Genomic DNA, 21,096 nt, shown 5'->3' with positions numbered 1-21,096 from the left:
TTATTGTAAATAATTTACATGTAGTTTTTAGTACAAAAAGATAACACTGCCCTGAGAGCAGTCAGTGTGCCACTACCCAAACTGCTGGACCGATCTCAGCAGGTCAGAAAAAGAATGTATTAGATAAGAGCAAATAAATAACTTTGAGAACCAGAGCTGAGGAATTCTGTCTTCTTCCGTCTCAGGGCTGGGAAAAAGAGACTTTCTAACACCTCAGGGTCACCTCAACACCAGAGACCTTGTATCCTTCTGATCTGCAAACCTTGGACATTTGGTTGAGTTTTTCCTGGATATAATATTTCCTTAGGATTGGATCACAAAGTGCTATGGATGCTAACACCAATAGTAATAGTTTTTGCTGACTACAACCTGGAGAGTTTGAGTGGCAGAGTGTGTTGGGAGCAGCGATAAACCATAATGGCCCTGATCAGCCTCACCTGGGACCACCCTCACCAGCCTGGCCATGGTTCCAGAGCATGATTTAACCTCATCTGTGGCCCTGTGCTCCCTCCCTGAGCTGTGCTGTGGAAATACTGCTCTGTAATCCCCCTCTGGTCCTGTCTTTTTTTCTGGATTATGGGCTTGTGTTGTAGCTGAGCACTCTGCCCTGTCTGCTCTTGTTTCTGAGGGGGTTTCCTGAAGTCACGTTGCACCTCGTCCATCCCTTTATTTGGGGCTGTGAGTGGACCCTGTTACCAGCATCTCTTTTGTTTGTTGGTTTCAAGTTGTCATCCTTGAACAGCCTCTTCTTGAGCAATGGTTTTTTGTTTGAGAATTCCCTCGAGTTTACTCTTCCTTCTGACCACATTTCCAGTGTAATTCTGCTAATGAGTAAACTGAGTGTAGATCACTGGTGGAGTTAACTTACATGAGGTTCCTGTAACCATTGGCTGAGACACTGGGGCTTGGCCTAAGAATAAACCAAGCAGGACTGGTTCCACTGCTGGGCAGAGCTCCAGAGCTCCCCTGAGGGTTGATTGCCCGTGACTTTGTGCCACTGATTCTCTGAATTGAGGCTGAGCAAGCCTGTTCCACCTCCCTGTGGGGCTGAGGTGAGAGCATGAGCACATTCTGCTGCCGTTTGGTGTGTGGTAACTCATTAAACCTCAGTTATGCTGCAGGGGTCTGGGAACTTCCTGCAAATTTCAGTGGAAACTTCCATGAAGGTTTCAATTACCAGGGCAGGGGCTCAGCAACCTTTGAGGGATTCCATCAAAATCCATCTGGGCTTCAAAGAGAGGAGAGCAGAGGTGGGAGTAGAGATGTTATTCAGTGTCTGGGGGAGGCTGGATTGCATCTTCCCAGGAGCCAAGGCTCTCCAGGGCATGAATGATAACACTGTGAAAGTCCACTACCCTCTTTTCCACAGGCAAAAAGACCTGCAGGGTTAAAGCTTCTTGAGAACTGAGAAGGGATCTAAACACCCTCTGGGCAGAATTCCCAGCAGATGATGCTGTTTGGAATACCATGGAAAAATTAAATTAATAATATGTAAGGGAACCTTGAAGTCCACTTGCTGTGAAAGTCAGCCCCAGGTTGAATATAGGCATATCAAGAAACAGTTGTCATGTTGTAGGAGGGGAAAAAAGAGGATAAAACGGATTAATTGTCTTCCTATTGGAGGACCTAACCATGTACCAATGGAGGAACAATCACAGGGTTTTTTTGTCATTGTTATAAAAGTCTTGGAACAAAAGAGTTAATAGCAGCAAGTAGCTTAGGTTAATGATTAAGCACCCTCAGTGGACAGCTCTTTGACAGGATTTGAGCCTTTTGGGAAGCTTGTCTGGTGGGTTTCAGCACTGGGCAGAGTGACTGACACAACCCCAGCCTGAAACCTGTGACAGAGCTGGTGCCAAAGGGATGGAGCTCTTGTGCTGGTATCAGAGCCCCTGCCCTTCACTCATCAGAGGAATGGAGGAAGAACAAATGGAATAAAGTAAGTAAAGCCAGAATGACTCCTAAAAATAATAACAAAATTAAATCCAAATGTTTTCTGCACCTGCATTAAAATTCAGCATTCACTTGTGCTGGACTCTGCCCTGTGCACTTTGCAGTGTGTTAAAATGAGCAAGAAATAGAAAGTAGTTACAGTGGGCCTTGTGGTCCATAAGCAGTAAAAACTAGGTTGGATGGGGCTTGGAGCAACCTGGTCTGATGGAAGGTGTTCATGCCCATGGCAGGAGGTTGGAACTGGGTCATCTTTAAGATCTCTTTCCACCAAAACCATTTTGTGATTTAAAAATGTGGCTAAATTAATGCACCCATGCTTTTTCCGTACCGAGGGTGAAGGCAGGAGAAGTTGTCAGTCTATCTTTAAATGTTAGAACAGCTCCTGACATGGACTTTATAAGGGAAATGTGTGATATCTCTGGCTATGACAGCAAGTAAGACCTGGTCTGCAAGTACTCAAATGTTTAAATTCTTAAATTATTAGAAGAGTTCATAGCTATTGCTCCCACAGATTTGCAGTGAGAAAAATGAATACAGATTTTTTTTTTTTTTAAGTTACAGGGAAGGGCCTGGAGCCAGACTCTTGTGAATTCCTCATCCAATGTTCAAGATGAACCTTTGGAGAACATTCCTGCTGAGTGCTGGGCTGATATTCTTGGCAGGTGGGTGATGGAGAGGTGTCTCCAACCACACCTGCAAAATCCAGTGGGGTTTGGACACAGACTGCCTGTGAGTTGTGGAGAAGAACCTCTAAAAGGTGTTGAAAAATATGGGATATTGACTGTAGCACATTGGACATTGTCCACCATTATTATTGGTTTTCCATGGCATTATTTCCATAGCCATAGAGGAGATTTCTGGATTAATTTTTAATTCTCTGTATCCTACCTGAGTTCATGTCATACCTATTGTTTTTTGTTTACTTGATGATAAATATGTCACTCTCTGCATGTTGATATTAAGGGTTCATGATGAAAAAGTGTCCAGTATTTGGCTTTGGTGATCCATACTGATGTTTGATCAGAGGGCATCCAAATATAGCTAAGAAGTTGGAAATCTCCTAAAATGTTAATCAGGAAAGTGGATATCACGATGAAATGACTTCTGGAAAATTCTGGTCAGTGCATAAAAGGAAGCCTGGTTGATCTCTGAGCTCCAGAGAATGAGGGTATCCAAAATAAATCCTAAATTTTCTGAGGAATTTGGTGTCTTTATGAAAGGTCTGGCATAGCAGGTTATAGGGGAATAACATCATGAAGCAGGAGCTCTTTTCCAGGCATGAATGCCTTTCCTAAGGACTTCAAAAGGAAATAGCTGGACAGGCCCTCTGGAAAAGGATATTTTTTTAGGCACCCTTAAGTTTTGTAGGGTGCACAGAAGTCAGCAAACACATTTCTTTGAGAGATGAAGGAATAAAAATGATGTTTATCATCTTTAATTCTTGGGGATGGCAGGAGGCTCAGGCTGTACCTTGGTTCACCAAGCCCTAAAGGCATCAACACCTCCCTGAGGGGAGCTGTAAATAGGGGAGAGTGGTGGGGGGAAAAGGAAGGGAAACATGATTAGTTTGGATGGTTGAGAAAGAGGAATGGGATGAAGGGTGGGATCACAGGAAGGCAGCTCTCAGGTCACCGTGTCTCATCCTGAATAAGGTTTTTTAGATATTTGCATTTCCCTTCAGCCTGATGGAGCTGATTTGTTTTTGCAGGGACAGCTTCAGGATCCCTTGTCAAGCCCCAGGAGGGGAGCATTGCTGGGGGAACATGGATTACCATCACCCTGGATGGTGAGCTTTAAACTGAGGAATTATGCGTTGAAATAGAATCACATAAAGGACTGAAAGGGATCTTTAAAATAATCTTATTCCACCCCAGTGCCATGGGCAGGAACACCTTCCATCAACCTAGGTTGCTCCAAGCCCTGTCCAACCTCATCTTGAACACTTCCAGGGATGCCAAAATAAGAGATAATCAGCTCCCTTCTGAGGTTTGTGGTTGGAGTGACAAACCCTATCCAACAGAGCCATAGGCTACAACACTCATAGCATGAAATCAGCTTGAGATGATGACTTTATAAACTATTCCTGAAGGTTTATTTCTAAGCAATGGAAATCAAAATATTTACTTTATTTTTTTTCAGACGTAGGGCTAGAAATTTCTTCCCTGCTCCTGCCCTTTTATTGAAGAAAAGCTAAAAATCTGCCCACTTCATATGTCCTGTGATGCTGGAGCATTTTAAAACTCTTATGATGAACACGAGATCTGAGTAAAAATTTCAGAAAATTGTATGTCATGTCCATTCTGGCCCCAAACCAACTGCACAAAGCTGGGTCTGATTTTGCACTGTGATGAATATTTATTCATTGTGAAGAGAGTTGGTTTCTGGATCAGCTGTGCATGGTCATCTGCTGGCACAGGCTGCCCAGTGGGGGGGTAGAGTCACCAGGGAAATGCACTTGGGGATGTGGTTTTTACCCTTCCAATCCTCTCCCCATGCCCTTGGGGGGAAAATGAGTGAGTGTGGGGCTGAGTTGACAGCTGGGTTAAATCACCACAACACGAAAATCCACAAACATGATTTTAAAGAGCCTGATCATTATTCCTAGAGGAGATGGGTTGTACCTCCAAAAATGCTTGTTGTATGACTGGGAGTGATCCTGTCCTCACAGAGCTCCTCTGTTTGATTTTATTGCTTAGGCTCAACATCCCACCAGGTAGAATCTGTCTCTCCAGCCAGTGCATCCCAGCTGGAGGTGTCCCTGGTGAACCCAGACCTGCCCAGGCTGCCATGTGATGTCTCTTCTCTGTATTTGGATTTGCCCACCATAAGGTGCAGAACAAGGTATGATCCATAGTTCCACTGTGGGTGAGACCTTGCCTTTTGTGAAACAGGATCCTCGTTTTCCTTCAGTGTCTGCACAAGAAGTTTGGGAGTTGAAAGAATTCCTATGGTGTCAGAATCTGAAATGTAGGGAATTCGCAGAGCTTTGGGCCTGCAAGCCAAAGTTTAGAATTAGGATTCGATCTGAGGCTTTGGATAAGGCTTCCAAATGTAGGTATTAGAAGTGAGAATGTGGATTTATAGTTTACAACAGAGATATGTTAAGTTAAAGTAGAGGAAAATTTAAAGTTTTAGAGTATAGTACTATATACTATATAGTACTATATACAGAATATACAGTACATATATATATATCTATATATACACTCTATAGAATATATAGTATGTATAGTTTATATATACTATATATACACTATATATATTATATATATGTATAATGTATACATATACTGTATATATACTATAAGTATATACTCTATAGTGTTTATATATATACTATACAGTACATACTGTATAGTGTATATATATACTATATATATTGCATATACTATATAGTGTAGTACTGTAGTACTACATATAGTATAGTATATAGTAATATATATAGTACATTTTTGTGTTATAACATTATTGACTAATAAAACTTACACTGTAGTATAAGTCTATAAGACAAAATATTTAAGAACTGGGTTAAAAGTATAAATATCCTTGTTGATAGTGTTTTATTGGTTATTAAATATTTGCTACTAGAGGTCTTGTGACCTTCTGAGCCATGTGGTCAAGATGTGAGTTGACCTCAGCTTTCTTGCTTATGTAGAAGATAAGAAAAATAAATCACATTACTTAAAACAAGACAGAAATCCTCAAATTCAAAATTCCTTCACAAATCCTCATGTTGTGGCCTCATTGAGTACCTGCTAACCTGGATTGATTGATTTTTGTTTTAAATTCGTGAAGCACAAGGATACCTTGAGGGTCACAGTGAGGCTTCTTGGGCAGTCCAGGCTCAGACCTTCAGAGGTTTGTGGACATCCAGCTCTCCAATGCAAAACTCCCAAGAAAATTTGGAGGAGACTCTACCAGATTTTGGTGTCCTTGACCTGTCCAAGATGATAGAGAGGGAGGTTATGAATAGAACAGGAAATAAATATGGTTCCAAGCACCAGATGGGCAGTTTGAGCTGCCTGCTTTCTGTCCTGTCATAGCTTTAACACAGGTGGTTGGACTGGAAAACTGGGGTCTGAAAAGGGACCTAATGGGACTCTTCCATATTCTTCTGCTATGATTTGGCTGGGAGTTAATTTTGCTGGGTGCTGTGCTGGGAAACTGTGTGGAACAAGGATGCAGCATTAATTTATGGACCAGGATCAAGATGCCCTGCAGATCCAGGGATTCATTTTATTACTAATGAATAACAATTATTTTCTATGCATGCCTAATGAGAATTCATTAACAATAATTTAGGTGGAGTTCCAATGCAGTCCTGTCACCTTCTGCTCTCAGCTGTGATTTCTTGCTGTGCTTCCACATTTATTTTAAATTTTTATTTTAAAGTTTGGCTTTATATGTGTAAAGTTTGGGCTGATAGCATAAAGCTCCTTTGCTCTATGGAAGTCTTAGCAGACTTGATGTGAATGAAGACTCTGTAAAGGACTTGGCATTTCCTAAACACAGTTTGTATAAAAATAATATAATACACATTTTCTTCCACCTAGATCTTCACTTCAGGAAGGCTTGTACCACGTGGAAGTGATCTTTAAAGGACATGTGATTAACAACCTGACTGAGGTGGAGAAAGAGAGCTATTCTTTCAAGGTAATCAACAAGCAAGTGCAGAAGTGAGGATAAAGAATTCAAGGTATTGAAGGGAGTGAAGCTTCAACATTGTGTCACAGGAAATACATTGAAATGGATGGAATCATGGAATGGTTTGGATTGGAAGGGACCTCTAAGACTATTCAATTCCAATCCTAAACTAAAGAAAGATGGGGAGAGACTTTTTGGAAGGGCATATTAGAGACAGACCTGCGGGGATGACTTCAGGCTGAAAGACAGTGGGTTTAGATTGGATGTTTGGAAAAAACTCTTTAATGTGAGGCCCTGGCAAAGGTTTCCCAGGGAAACTGTGACTGCTCCATCACTGGAAGTGCTCCAGGCCAGGCTGGATGGGGCTTGGACCACCCTGGAACAGTGGAAGGTGTCCCTGCCCATGGCAGGGATGTGGAATGAGAACATCTTTAAGGTCCCTTCCAACCCAAACCACTCTGGGATCCTGTGATCTCTTGCAGAGCAGAATCCTTAACCATGACTGTGTGCTTTGGGATGAGGCCTGGTGTTTTTGACAGTCACATCCCACCTCTGTGCTAAGTTTGAGCAAAAAACCCAGCACTTTCAGTAAATTTCACATTAAAACTGAAGAGTCATTGGGTGGTTCAGCTAGCTTAGAGAGCTGATGAAAAATCACCAGGGGATGCTGTTAATGAGGCACATTCCAAGCTAAATAAACCACAATGTGTCTCTTTGTTTTGGGGCTGGACCTGGGAGCTACATGCATTAAAATTAATTTTGCCTCTGCATTAGATTGGAAAAGCTGCTGCAGGCAACAACAAGTCTGAGCAGCTCACAAGACTCTGTCAGCCAGTGGCCCCAGTTTCTTTCATGCTGCTTTTGGCTTCTTTCTCCACATCTTCTCCAGCCTGGAGTATGGTGTGATGTTGCCTTTGCTCTCCAGAAGTGGCCATTGCTGATGGAAGTTTGTGGCTGCTCATTCAATTTTAACATGACCAGGAGTAGGAGGGAAGGGAAAGGCTGAGTTCTGAAAGGGAATGGGCTTCAAGGAAAACTTAGGGAAAAACTGATATATGCAATTGTACCTTTGAATTAATGCAACAAATTAATTTTTTATGATATTTATTGGGCTGTGAGCAGCATCTGTAAATGCCAGTGAGGCCTTGAAGGGGCTCATAAAGGAGGTGGGGAAGATGAACATATTCAAAAAGGGTGGGGAAGGGTCTGGAACACAAATCTGATGAGGAGCAGCAGAGGGAGCTGGGGGGCTCAGCCTGGAGAAAAGGGGGCTCAGGGAGGAATTTTTCACTCTCCACAACTCTGACAGGAGGATGCAGCCAGGTGTGATTGGCCTCTTCTCCCCGGTTACAAGATACAGGATGAGAAAATTGCCTCAAGTTGCACCAGGGAAGGTTCAGATTGGATATTAGGGGAAAATTTCTTCCTCGAAAGATTGTCCAACACCAGGGAAGTGGTGGAGTCACCAGCCTTGGAGGGATTGAAAAACCATGCAGATGTGGAAATTTGGGATATGTTTTACTGGGTTTAGCAGCGTTGGATTAATGGTTGGACTTGATGATTTCCAAGGTTTTTTTCCTCAGAGGTGAAGTTGGTCCTTTCCCCAAAAATTCTCTGTTGTTTTGCTGTAAGATGGGCCAAGACAAAGTCTTTGCTCCACTGCTTTAAGGTACCAAACAAAATTGCCAAAGAGTGGCTGAAGTATTTCACATCTGTGATGATGGAATTATTCTAAAGTATATGCTATGGGGAAGATAAATGGTGTCACCATCCAAGATAAAATGCAATTTTTAACTTCAGCTAAAGCATCATTTAGAAATTTGATATTGTATTAAACTGTGCCTTCTGACATTGGATCAAGCCAGGATGGGCAATTTGGGCACAAAAGACGATGTAAAAATATCACTAATCCAGACTGTGAATGGAGAAGGGGTAAGAAGGGAATAATTCTCCCTACTCCTTTCCCAGAGCAGGAATCTGCTACAAAGATCAGATGTGGAGTATAAATTTCTGAAATGCAGCTGCTGGCTGGGCTGTGAGCAGTGCATCATCAGGTGGGGTTGGACTGCTGCAGAAATAGCTGAAACGTGACTGCAAATTTCTCTTTGCAGTTCTCAACTGAGCAGACACCTGTGGTTTACCAAATTCATCCATCATCTGGCACCCCAGGTATGGGACTTTCTTTAATCTGCCATACAGACCTTTTGCTTATTGGGGTTTTAGATCAGGCTTTAAAGTTACATGAGAAGTCATTCACTGATTTTGGTCTGAAAAATTAACTGGAATATGGCAGATTTTTCCCCCCTATTTCTATTATTTCTGTATTTCCAGGTTTCTTTAGAGAAAATTGAAAGTTTGAGCCTCAAAGTCAAGATTAAACAAAAGATTTTGGTCTCTCACGAGTTCTGACAGTCACATGGATGATTGTGTCACACAGATGTGCCTCAATCTAAATCAATGCCTAATTTCTAATTGTGTTCAGGTGTAGTTCAGGTCTAGATTCTCATGCCTTGCTTTAGGGTGTCAGTATGGAGGTTTCTGTGTGTTAGCTGGATGGATGTTTCACCTCCCAGTGTGAGTGAAGAGCACGAGAATAATCTGGTCACAGATATGCCAAGATCCTTCTTTAGACCTTCACCCTGTCTGGTGTAACAAATGATGTAATTTTGGTTTTCTCATGAGGTTCTACTGTGGAATCTCTTTAGAAAGTGGGGTTTAGCTAAAAAAAGAGTTGAGGAAAAATTGTGAAGTCTGTGCAAATTCAGATCTGCAAAAAAATTCATTTTTCTGGAATGAATTTGGGGTTTTTTGGTGGGAAACAGACCTGCTTTGAGAAAAGTGAATTAAATGCAAAATCATCTTGTGCCATGGTAAAAGCTGAGAGTACATTCAGTGCAGGAACCTCTGCAAAATCTATAAAGACCATTAATTCCTTTTGTTCCATTAATTTCCTTTTGCTCAGAAAATCTGCAAATAAGTTCTCTGCTTTTAAAAGTCTCTCTTCAATTTCCATTTCCTCTTAAACAGGAAATTTAATTCAGATTCATGGGAAGACAATTGCTGGCAGATATGAGACCCTGGACTTCAACGTGGATTATATTGATGGGTAATTATGAACACTCAGCTATCTGCTGCAGTCCCTGTAAATTGGCATTTCTTCCATCAGCCTCCTCGACAGCAATAAATTGCAACCAGTTGGCCCAGAATTGCCATTTACTTCCTTTGTGGTTTATTGCAGCTCATGAGTTGGGCTCCAGCAAACTTTGTTAATCTAATTGCAACTGGTCCATTAAGCTGGTTGGTTTGTTTACTGGCAGCACAGTCAATCACAGCTCAGTGTGAATTGTACTGTAATTGCAGCTGGCTGCTGTAGATTTTCTTTTGGCTAGCAAATTAAAATTTAACTAATTAAAATAATGTCAGAGTTGAAAAGTTAAATAAATTTTCCCCTTTCCATTTGCATTTTTTTTAAAAGAAAAAAAACGGATTAGTTTGAAGCAGATGCTCTGGTGAGCCAGAAGACTAAAGAGAAGTATTTTGAGACAAAAAGCTTTGTTGTTCACTGCTTTAAACACTCTGTAGTTGTTTTCTTGTTCTCAGAGGTTTGATACTTTTTAAAATGTTGCTTCTGTGGTTACATGCAATAGAGAAAAGCAGCTAGGTTTAAAAAACCCCTTATTTTAGGACAGCAGCCCCTTTAAACAGAGTGAATCCAAAATGAGCAGCAATTCTGTCCTGCTGTGTGTCATATGTATTTCCATATGCAGGGATATGTTACCAATTGTTAATTTATGATTTCTGTGTCAGTGAAGAATTAAGCCCAGGTAAGTATTTTAAAGATAAACTATTAATCCACAGTTAATCTGCTGGCAGTTTAAGGATAATTTCAGGTGTGTATTCTCAGTAGTTAGAGATTTTAACTGAAGCATCAGATATTTAACACTGATACACTTTTTAAATTACCTCTCAAGCTGATTGGAAATGTCCCTTGCTAAGTGAATAAACTCCCTGCTGGCATGAAGGAAAGTCCAGTGCAGATTCCTGCCATGCCATCCCTACACTGTGCACATCAACAGCCTTTGTTTGGGATCAATTATTGTTTTACCTGCCTCTGGTGGATCCCTGGAAGCTTTGATGAGAGGGAAGAAAGGCTGCTCTGTCTGAGCACAGGCTGGATGTGCCTGCAGTGCTCTGCTGCCAGATTACTCATTTACAGCTCAGCCTCACCAAAAGGAAATGGCCTCAAAATCCCAGCATACCAGACAGGTTCCCTTTGTGGCTTCACATGAATAATTTGCCCATTTTTGGTGTGTTAGGAAATAGGTACCAGGTGGGGGCTTGGACTTGACCAGAGCAGTCTGTCACTCAGTCACGCTGATTCAGGATTTGGAGCAAAAAAAAAAGGGAATCGTTTTTGTGCTTCCAAGTGTGTTCTGCACCTTTTTCCAGGCTTTGTATGGGATGCTCTGGTCCAGTGATGCTGAACAAACATTTGGCAGCACTGATATTTTTTTCAGTCTTCCTTAAAAGGAAAGGTTCTCAGTATCAGCCACCTGTACTAATAAAAGCCAACTCTTTTAGGAAAACCTCATAAAACTGCATTCTGAAGCATGGGCCATAGAAAACTGCAGAGTGAGGGATGGGTCATCACCAAGTGTTTGCATTACAGGTTTCAATTACCTTTTTTCCTTTAATTGGCTGTTAATTCTCAAAGAATCATTGCCAGCCTTTGTTTGCTCTGCTAATTACTCTGAATTTATTCCTCCCACCTTCTTCCTCCTCTCCAATGGAAGTCGTCCCATACAGATTCTTTAAGGAACAGATATTTACATTTTTTATTAGGAGCTTGGGTGATTTCTGCTGGAAGTTGTTTGTAGTGTTTTTCCTAAATGAAATAAAGAAATGTCTGAGCTATATTTTGATTGTACTTGCTGTGGGTGGTGCTGCCTGCTGGTTTGGAAGGTGTGGATGGGTATTGCCCTCCTGGAGTGCAGCCTTTCCTTTAGGGAGGAGGGATTGGATCATTCAGAGCTGGCATGAGGTGTCTCCAAGAGGGCCCTGCTGCACTCTCACAGAGCTGCAGCTGCCACAGTAATTGAGGAATGTACTTTGCAAGTGCAGAGATGAGAGATTAGGGCTTGTCCCATTTTCTAGGTTAATAAATGCTAGATACAAGTAGGGGGAAATTCCTGTCCCTTGGGAAAATATAGACTGCTGATTTTAACAAGATCAGGTTTCTATCTGCATCACATCATATCTTTCCTGTTTATTTTTTGCCCAGGCCAGCTGTTCTTACCTCAGAAGGAGATGGATGGACCAGTCTCTGCTCTTTTGCTGACAGGAGAGCTGGAACCACGTCAGTTCTGGTTTTGCTTTGGGTTTGTGTTGGTGCAAGGGTTCAGCACAGCTTGTGCACAAAAATATTTGTGACTTTTGGAGAAACTTTTCTCTTTTGGCTGAAAGTGGAGACAGAGCCTGGGGAGTTATGGTCTGTGATGGGGTGGGTGAGGGCTGCTGGCTTTCTGCAGCTTCAAATGCTTAAACATAAATGTGATTTAATGGTGGGAATTGTGTCATCCCATGACTTCAGAGGGTTGATGTAGTGCCAGCATATCTGTTTTGATTTCTACCTGCTCATTCTCACAGTTAAGGAATCTGCAGAGGAACGAGTAAAGGGGAAACAATTTTGTCCTTCTATTCACCCTCCCTTAGTGCCTGCACTTGTCCCTGCTCAGTTTTTTATTTCAAGGGAGGGTTCTGAAGGCCACCAACAGCGTCAGCTTCTAGAAATAGGTGTAAAGGAGCCAAACTGGAGCACTGCTGCTGGAAGATATCCTCCTAAGCTGCTGAACTCTTGATCTTTAGTGAGAAGACGGGTTGTTTCTCTCCCATCTCACCTGCTTCAGACTCCTGTTTCTAGACAGCAAACCTATCTTGGGTGCATAAGCCCACATCTTCTATTAGTTATCTGATTCTAACATATTTTGCTTATTTTTTGCTCCCAAGACTCAGTGAAGTCCTTTCTCTCCACAGTTACCCTGTTCAGGTGAAGGATGGACTGGGGACCCTGCAGTGCCGGGTGGAAGGGAATCACATAGGTTGGTGAAAAGGGCTAAAACCCATGGATTTCTGTCATTCCTGAAACTCCAGAGGATGCAGGGAGGAGGGTGTCTGTCATGAGTGTCTGCTCTGTCTCCAGACTGGAATGTGGCTCAGGGCTGAGTCCATAAAAGCAGCTTCAGATCAAGGCTTGCAGCACAGCCCCTGCCCTGGTTTGTGTCCCCTGCACAGCCTGGGAGGACATGAAGGGAAACCAGGATGTGATGTGGGCATTGCTGACAGCCAGCAGTGGGATTTGGGGTCCTTGCTGAGTTCCCTGCTTTAATCCTTCTTGTCTGTGATGTCCCTTCCCTTTAGTGCTTTATTAGAGAAATAAATCAGGTGTTCTTTTCTAGTCACAGTCTCCAGTAACAGGTAGGATCCCTTTCATTTTTCCTCACTTCCAAGCACCCTGAAGAAGCGTCTCATTTCTTGTGGAGGCTTTGAGCCCCAGCCTTCCTATTTGAGAAAGATGTTGTGAGTTAATTATGTAAAATAAATTTTCCTTACTGTTGTAAGGAAAGTATGAGGAAGGGAGAATTGGGCCCAGAGAAACTGGACAAGGTTTGGTAGGATTTCCTTCGTACTTCTGTCTGAAAGCATTGTCACTTTTCTCTCCCCCAGGGTCCCACAATGTCAGCTTCTCAGTGTTTAACAAAGGAAAGTGAGTAAAAGAATCTTTTTTCCTTGGTTTTGCATGGGAATAAAGCTGCATTTGAGTCCAATATGAGTGAATTATGCTTTTACCTTATAATGTGTTTCATTGCTCAGAAATAAGGTTTGTTATCTTGAGGAGATGGTTGTCAGATTTGGAATGACATGGGAGAAGGTTTCTCCCCAAAGTATTTCCACTTTGATGCTTTATACTTTACCTTCAGTGACCAAAACATAAGATACCTTATCTTGGACAAGGGAGAATGGCTGAAGGAGGATGGATTCAGATTGGATATTAGGGAGAAATCCTTCCCTGTGAGGGTGGTGAGGCCCTGGCACAGGGTGCCCAGAGAAGCTGTGGCTGCCCCTGGATCCCTGGAAGTGTCCAAGGCCAGGCTGGACAGGGCTTGGAGCAACCTGGGATAGTGGAAGGTGTCCCTGCCCATGGCAGGGGGTGGAACTGGATGTTCTTTAACATCCTTTCCCACCTAAACCATTCTATGATCTGTTAAATCCAGCCGAATTAAAACCTTTCACCTTGCTTTTAACTATTCATCCACATGGGAAAGAATTTAACCATAAAAGAAGGTGAAAACAGGTTCTGACTGTGTCAGAATATAATTTACAATGTGCTAGTACTTCTAATAAAGTGTTTAAACCATTTAATGGGGTCCCATGAATCAATGTGCTGTTGAAAGGGGTTGTTGGAACTTGCAGAAATGTGCCACTGTTCCTCTGGAGAGTGAGTGTGTCCAGCCCAGCCAAATGAAGGTTTGCTTTTATTTACATGGCCCAGGATGTCTCAGGCATTTTCTCCCTTGCAGGTCAGCAGTGCACAAAGGTGCTTGGCTCATCAGTGCCAAACAGGAGCTTTTCCTGTACCAGACTCATCCAGGTATTTCCTGATCCACCTCACTGGCACTGTCCTCCCTCAGTCCCAGTGTGATCTAGGAAAACACCTCTCACTGTTGCTTTTCCAAGGGATCTAATCCTGTTTTGTCCTCATTTTGCTGTTCCACTTCCCTGGTATGGGCTTTATAAGCAAAAACCAACCAGATTTATGTGTATGCTGTTCCTTGTCCTGTCAGATCAGTTGCACAGTTGAGGTGTTGCTCATAGGGAAACTTTTCTCCCTTAAATCACTCTGTATTTTTTGAGGTTGAAATTTTAGAAATGCAGACCTCAGGATGAGAACTCCCACACTAGATACAGGGACGATGTGATGTTCAGCTACTCCAAGAATTGAGTTCTGGATAAGTGCTGAATGGCAGGGTACTGCACCATTAGTTATAAAAAATTATTAAAGGTACATTAAAAATAACCTGCATGGGATGTTTCAAGCTGTATTGTAGACAACTCTTTGTTAAAAAGGCTAATTTAATGTCTTTATTTACAAGTTAAAGCAGAGTAAAATGAAATAACCATGCATGAAGTTGGCTGTGGGCAGAGCAGAGCAGAAAGATCTGCTAGATCTGTCCAGATCTGTCCTGTGCTAGTCAGTAGCCAATATTGTAAAATTATTGTTTAAATACCAGATGAAATAACAAAAAAGATGCAGGTATAGACCAAAATCCCCTATCTTCTTCTTATTAGACTTCTTTTTTTCAGAGCTATACAAGTAGCACTGGGTGGTTAAAGTCCAATATGAGTCAAAGTGGGTAATTGTCATAAAAAGAAAAATAGTTTTGCTGTGGAATGGCACACTTGGAATAGATAAAGTCCTGAAAGGATCCCATGGCTGTGAAGTGGACACTCAGATTTTCTGCTCCCTCCATTTTTCCCTGAAGTCTGAGAGATTATTGGAAAGAGTGGTAACATTTAGACCTAAGGACTAAGTTGAGATGTGAGTCAGAGAAGATCAAGAGGATTAAATCAGTTTTAATTCTGCCTTTTTTTTTCCTTTTTCTCCCAGACAACCTCAATAGTGCAGCACAGAGCAGTTTGCAACCTGAGCATGACAGAGGCAGCCCCTACTAAATAACAGCCCAAGCATTGCAGTGTTGCCCCTGCCATGTGGCCAAATGATCTGTGCTGCTTATTCCTGGTGTCATCCCAGAGGCTGCCAAAAAAGGGGATCAGTGAGAAGCTGGTTGTGAAAAATGCCAATCACTTGTTTTTAAAATTTTAAACATTTAATAGAAATAAAATGGTTATAAAAATAGTAATACAATTAGAGTAATAGTAATTTAGACAAATTGAATTAGGACGATATGAGACAATAGAGAAAAAGATGTCCGGGTGTCCGGGTACCTTTTTCTGGGCAGCACGAGCCTGAAAACGGACACACATTAACAAAGGATTAACCCTTAAAAGCAACAGCCTGTTGCATATTCATACACTTCATACACGATGCATAAATTCCACTCAAACACAGGATTCTGTCTGGTCATCATCAACTTCTTCCTCTGAATCCTAACAGCGCCTCAAGGCAGGAAGAAGTTTGTTTCTTCTGATAATGGAGCAATAAATTCTTTTTCTCTGAAAGATTCAGGTGTCCTGTTGCTGCTATCTCACTGCAAGTTCTTTCTTTAAAAAAAGTATCCTACATAGCATAGTTTCTATTTTTACATTTTTTATAACCTAAAACTATATTTAACACACTACTTAAGAGAATTAATACAGCATAACTTTCTAACACAACGCATATAATATTCATTTGAATAATTGCGAAAAGCCGTTCATAAACTACATGCATTTTTCACCTGGTTTCATTCACAGGAGCCTGCTCTGGCTGGAAGCAGTGCAAGTGCACTTCAGGCTTTCCCAGAGACAGGGCTGGGATTAACCCCTGCAAGTTTTGTGCTCAGTTCCCTCTTTCCTTCCCCTGCAGAGATTTTCTCCGTGTTCCCAGCCAAAGGGAGCCTGGCAGGAGGTACTGAGCTCACTGTCACTGGGGATTTCTTTGAGGAGCCCGTGCAGGTCACTGCTGCAGGTAAGAGCAGAGCAAATAATGTGAATTTTATTTTTTTTAAGTACAGTTTGGCCCTGACTGTAAAACGCAAGAGGTGTTCAGGGATGCTAGTGTGGGAATTGTAGGACTCACCTTGTCCTCATGCTTGTTTTGCATAGGAAGCATTTACAGAAGTGATACAAATAGATAATAAGAACCTTTACCTTTAAACAATTCATCTTTAAAACAATACCCCATAAGTTAATACAGCCATAAACACAGCTGTGAGAAAATCTGTGTTATAGGAAAATGAGAAAGAAGTTTATGATTACATATTTCCCTGGTCAGCTACTATATGTAAAAGAGAGACACAAGAAAACTATTGTCTTGTAGACAAGTCTTTGTAATATTAACAAGAGAGACTTCTCTCCCTATATGAACTAAAGAAAAACTATTCTAGAAGTAGTAAACTAACAAAAATTTTAGGTTTTTTTTTCTTTATATTGTCATTAAGAAAAATGAGGTTGACGAGGAGAGGAGAAATATCCTAAAGGTTTTGTTTTAATTCTTATTACTTTTTCTTTTAGTTATTATTAATAAATTTCTTTTTGTACCCTTTTAAAGTTTTAAAGCTACTTTACCTTTCTCCTAGTCCTACCTCACAGCAGGAAATGAGTAAATACATCCTAATAAATACACTAGTAATTAACCAACACTAAAACCCACCACACTCATTAATACATCAACAACAACAACAAAAAAAATCTCAAATTAGCAAACCAAAACCACTGCACACCTCCAGGAAGCTCCAGTTATTCTGACTGTGGGCATGAACTGTTCTGTTTGCTGGTAGTACCAGCCCAGGCTTGTGGCAAAATGTTGAATGCCTTTTAGGAAGAAGCTCAAGGTTCCTAAGGAATAAGGAATAGGGAGGAGAATTTAGGAATAAGGTGGATGGGAGGGGATTCTGCCTCTCTGCTCAGGTGAGACCCCACCCAGATTATCACATCCAGGGTCCTCAGTACAGGAAAATCATGGACCTGTTGGAATGAATCCAGAGGAGGGACACAAAAATGATCAGAGGGATACAACACCTCTGCTATAAGGAAAGGCTGAGAGAGATGGGGCTGCTCAGACTGGAGAAAATAAGGCTCTAAGGACCTTGGAGCACTTTCCAGTTCCTAAAGGAACTCCTGTAGAGCAGCCTGGTCTAGTGGAAGGTGACCCTGTCCATAGAAAGCTGCTTGGAACTACATATTTGTAAGGTCCCCTCCTACCCAAACCACTCCATGACTCTGAGATGTGTTTGTGCTGCAGCTCAGCTGTGTCTCCAAGCCTCTCACAGCACTTTTGTCTCCTTTCCGTGCTGGCAGGTGTTCCCTGTAAAGTCAAGCACGTCTCTCCCCGGGAAATCAGATGCACCACTCAGGCTGTTGGTGAGGGCAGGAGACTTGGAGCCCCCCAGCCAGGTGAGGCTGTTCCTGGAGCTCCAAATAAACAAACACACAGAGAAATACAGGGCAGAAACCCTTTGGTGTTGAATGCAATCAAGAAACAGGGCTTTCCAACGCACTGTCTGCTTCAACATCAGTTTTGGGGTGGTAGGGAAGGGGGCTACAAATAATCCAAGGGCTGGAGCACCTCTGCTATGAGGAAAGACTGATGAGAGAGCTGGGGTTATCCAGCCTGGAGAAAAGAAGACTGCAGGGGGACCTGAGAGTCCCCTCCAGTGCCTAAAGGGGGCTTTCAGAAACATGGGAATAGACTTTTATTAGTCTCAGGACAGAGGGTGATGGTTTTAAATTAAAATGGGAACTTTTAAAATTGTTTCTAAGGAAGGTATTTTTTTACAACGAGGTGAGGAAGGCCATGGCATAGTTTGCCCAGAAAGGTGGTAGATGTTCCATCCTTGGAAACTTTCAAGGCCAGTTGGGGTGCAGCTCTGAGCAACGTGCTCTGGTTGGAGATGTCCCTGCTCATAGCAGGAGGTTGGGCTGGATAAACTTGAATGGTCCCTTCAAAACCATTCTGTGATTCTGTAGCCAGGAAAACCAAGGTGGAGAGCTCAGACAGGAGATGAGCAGACAGGAGATGGTGGGAGGAAGGTCAGACTGGTATGTATGGCTGTGGAAAATTAGGGAAAAAAGGCATGGAAAATATTTAGAGGAAGGATGGCTGAACTGGAGTTACTGCAGAGGCTTCTGGAGACACTCCCTGAGTGGAGCACTCCTTGAGTGGGAGATTTTAATGCATAAAATGAGGCTTAACTTTGACTGTGGGTTGTCTCAGTGCCTTTTCCTTCAATAGCAGACATGTGAGCAGGTTGGTTGTTGCTCTCTCTGCAGAGTTTTGTTATTTCTGTTGGAGGGTTTCAAGGTAAAACAAATTCCCCGTGGCGAGATCTGTGTTCTGCCTTAGACTGCAAACCACCCCACAAACAGAACCAATTTATTATTAAAATTTTCTCTCTGGCCTGCCTCCTACAGCACTGACTCCAGCATGTGCTCTGGGATTTCTGCCGGCTGCTGCTGAGATTACTTTTGTTTTAACTTTCTAGGAAACAGAGGGCTTCTCTTTGAAGTCTGGGATGATGCCTCTGATCTGACAGAAGCAGGTCCTGGATACAGATGGCAGTTTGTACCTAATGCCAGCTCCCCAGTAAGGTTTCTGTCTGGGGCAAAGGAGTTCTTCAGGTACTCAGTGATCTTAAAAAGAGAAGAAGCCATGGCAATCACCTTTAGCAGTGTAAGGTGGAGCAAAAACACCTGACAGCTCTTCATAGCACAGCCTCACTGCATAGCTCCTATAAATCAAAGCAAACCCTTTGCTCCAAGGTCCTTTTGAAGCTTAAAATATGCAGTGAAGTGCTTTATTTTTTCCTCCTTTTGCTTTCCCTCAGTGTTTCTGCTCTACCTGGCCTAGATATGCTGAAATACCACCAAAAAATTTGCTCTGGAAGTAGAAGGAGCTCCAGTTTGAGGCTGTTTCAGGCTGGAGTCTGGCCAGATGTGGAGGGGCAGATTCTCAGCTGATGTTGGCAGCCAAGGTGGAGTTAATACAAATAAATAAATTCCTCAACTGTGTTGGTTCCCATTGCAACTTCTGACATGACCTTCAAAAACTCTGCAATGTGCATGAATTCTTACATTTTTCTACCCCTTTTCTGTTTTTGTTGTTTAATTCTGAGTCTAGGTTTGGCTTTTTCCTGCATGTTCAGGGTTAAGACTTTATTTGAGAAGAAATGCACTGAAGTAGCCACCAACAAAATCATACTTAGTTTCATGGAGCTGTATTTTCTTTCCTTTTTGAAACTTTTGTAAGGCATAATTGACATTTAATGTGAAATTGGGTCATTTTGAGGTTACTTCAGCTTTAAAATAACAAGGTTTGTTTCGTTAAAATGGTTTAAAGATCTTTTCTTGTTACTCAGTGTACATGTGAAGGTGGGGTGTGGGGATGATTTGTTGTTTTGGATTTGTTTTTTTGCTGTAACTCTTTTGTATATTATGGATGTTCTGTTTTTGCTCAGCTCCAGACTCCGTGGGTTTTTTGTGGCTCCTCAGACCAACAATTACACCTTCTGGATTCAGGCAGATGGTCAGGCATCTCTCTACTTAAGCTTGTCCCAAGATCCAAAACAAAAGGTATATTATTGGTAGAAAAAAATTAGAGAAATGGAAATTAAAATGAGGATGGAAAGAATTTTGATTAAGGTGATAACAAGCAGGAGTTTCCCCAGTGTGGATTGGTTTATTGTCTTTTATGAATCTATTGCAGAGTCAAAGATGTGTGATTATTTTTGATATTTTACATCTACTCTGTCCATTATATAGCTCACAAAAAAAAAAAAAAATCACTTTTTCAACCAGAGTAACTGATTGTCTTTTTCAGAAGATGTTTTTTGTTGTTAGTTCAGCACATTTCTGTCTGAACTGAAGCCATGAAAAGTTATTTGGGGAACTATTATTAGTGCTAGAACAAGCCAGAGGAATTATCTTCTTTATGGTATTGAACCTTACACCAAATTTTTTTGAGATTGTGGCTTTTTCCTGTATAATAGGAAGGAATTTTGTGAGCCACCAACCCATGGCTATCAGTTATAAACACAAATATGCTGTTTGTTTTTTTATTTTTGCAGCTGTGGCATTGGAATAAATGTTACTTGGGGATGGAGAAATGTTACTAACTGGTTTAATGGCTTCAGACTGAAAGAGTTGTTTTGTATTGGATATGAGGAAGAAATTCTTCCCTGTGAGGGTGATGAGGCCCTGGCACAGGGTGCCCAGAGAAGCTGTGGCTGCCCCTGGATCCCTGGAAGTGTCCAAGGCCAGGTTGGACAGGGCTTGGAGCAACCTGTGGATAGTGGAATGTGTCCCTGCCCATAGCAGGAGGTGAAATGAAATGGTTTTTGATGTTCCTTCCAGCCCAAACCTTTCTGTGATTCTGTGATTTGATTGTACTGCGCACAGGTGAGAATTGCCTCTCTCCCTGCTGGCAATTCAGAGTGGTCTGAGAACTGGGCGAAGAACTGGAGTGAACTTTGGCAGCCAAAATCCCAGAAATTTGAGCTGACTGCTGGCTCAAGGTACTACCTGGAAGCACTGCATCATGCCAAGACACCCAGCAAGGGGATGAGAGTTGGAGTCCAGATTCACAACACGTGGCTGGACCCCCATGTGGTGAACAGCTACTACACTGAGCGGCACGAAATTCGGGCTCGAGCCTTGCACCTCCCAGAACTGCAGGTCAGTGCTGCCTGCAGCTGCCTTGGTGGTGCCAGATGTGAAAAAATGTGAGTTTCCACTTCGTTTTCAACCTCCTGAGATAGCTGATGAGAAAAGCATCGTGAGCTGAAG

At 42.1% G+C, this 21,096-nt stretch overlaps 1 protein-coding gene across 1 annotated transcript in view; it reads left to right on the top strand.

The window, feature by feature from the left end:
* Positions 1-2,563: 2,563 nt before the first annotated feature.
* PKHD1 (PKHD1 ciliary IPT domain containing fibrocystin/polyductin) overlaps positions 2,564-21,096 on the top strand; it is a 238,581-nt gene continuing 220,048 nt past the window's right edge. Inside the window, exons 1-15 of the mRNA XM_064707121.1 lie at positions 2,564-2,615; positions 3,662-3,739; positions 4,650-4,794; positions 6,507-6,606; positions 8,709-8,766; positions 9,625-9,703; positions 11,879-11,953; positions 12,631-12,695; positions 13,321-13,360; positions 14,175-14,245; positions 16,181-16,282; positions 17,614-17,709; positions 18,798-18,933; positions 19,770-19,884; positions 20,710-20,985. Of these exons, the coding sequence (XP_064563191.1) occupies positions 2,564-2,615; positions 3,662-3,739; positions 4,650-4,794; positions 6,507-6,606; positions 8,709-8,766; positions 9,625-9,703; positions 11,879-11,953; positions 12,631-12,695; positions 13,321-13,360; positions 14,175-14,245; positions 16,181-16,282; positions 17,614-17,709; positions 18,798-18,933; positions 19,770-19,884; positions 20,710-20,985 (1,488 nt within the window). The remainder of the gene's footprint in view (positions 2,616-3,661; positions 3,740-4,649; positions 4,795-6,506; positions 6,607-8,708; positions 8,767-9,624; positions 9,704-11,878; positions 11,954-12,630; positions 12,696-13,320; positions 13,361-14,174; positions 14,246-16,180; positions 16,283-17,613; positions 17,710-18,797; positions 18,934-19,769; positions 19,885-20,709; positions 20,986-21,096) is intronic.

Source organism: Zonotrichia leucophrys, chromosome 3 (genome assembly GCF_028769735.1).
Source record: "Zonotrichia leucophrys gambelii isolate GWCS_2022_RI chromosome 3, RI_Zleu_2.0, whole genome shotgun sequence".
In the NCBI taxonomy this organism is placed as follows: Eukaryota; Metazoa; Chordata; class Aves; order Passeriformes; family Passerellidae; genus Zonotrichia; species Zonotrichia leucophrys.
This window is presented reverse-complemented; position numbering and strand designations above follow the sequence as displayed.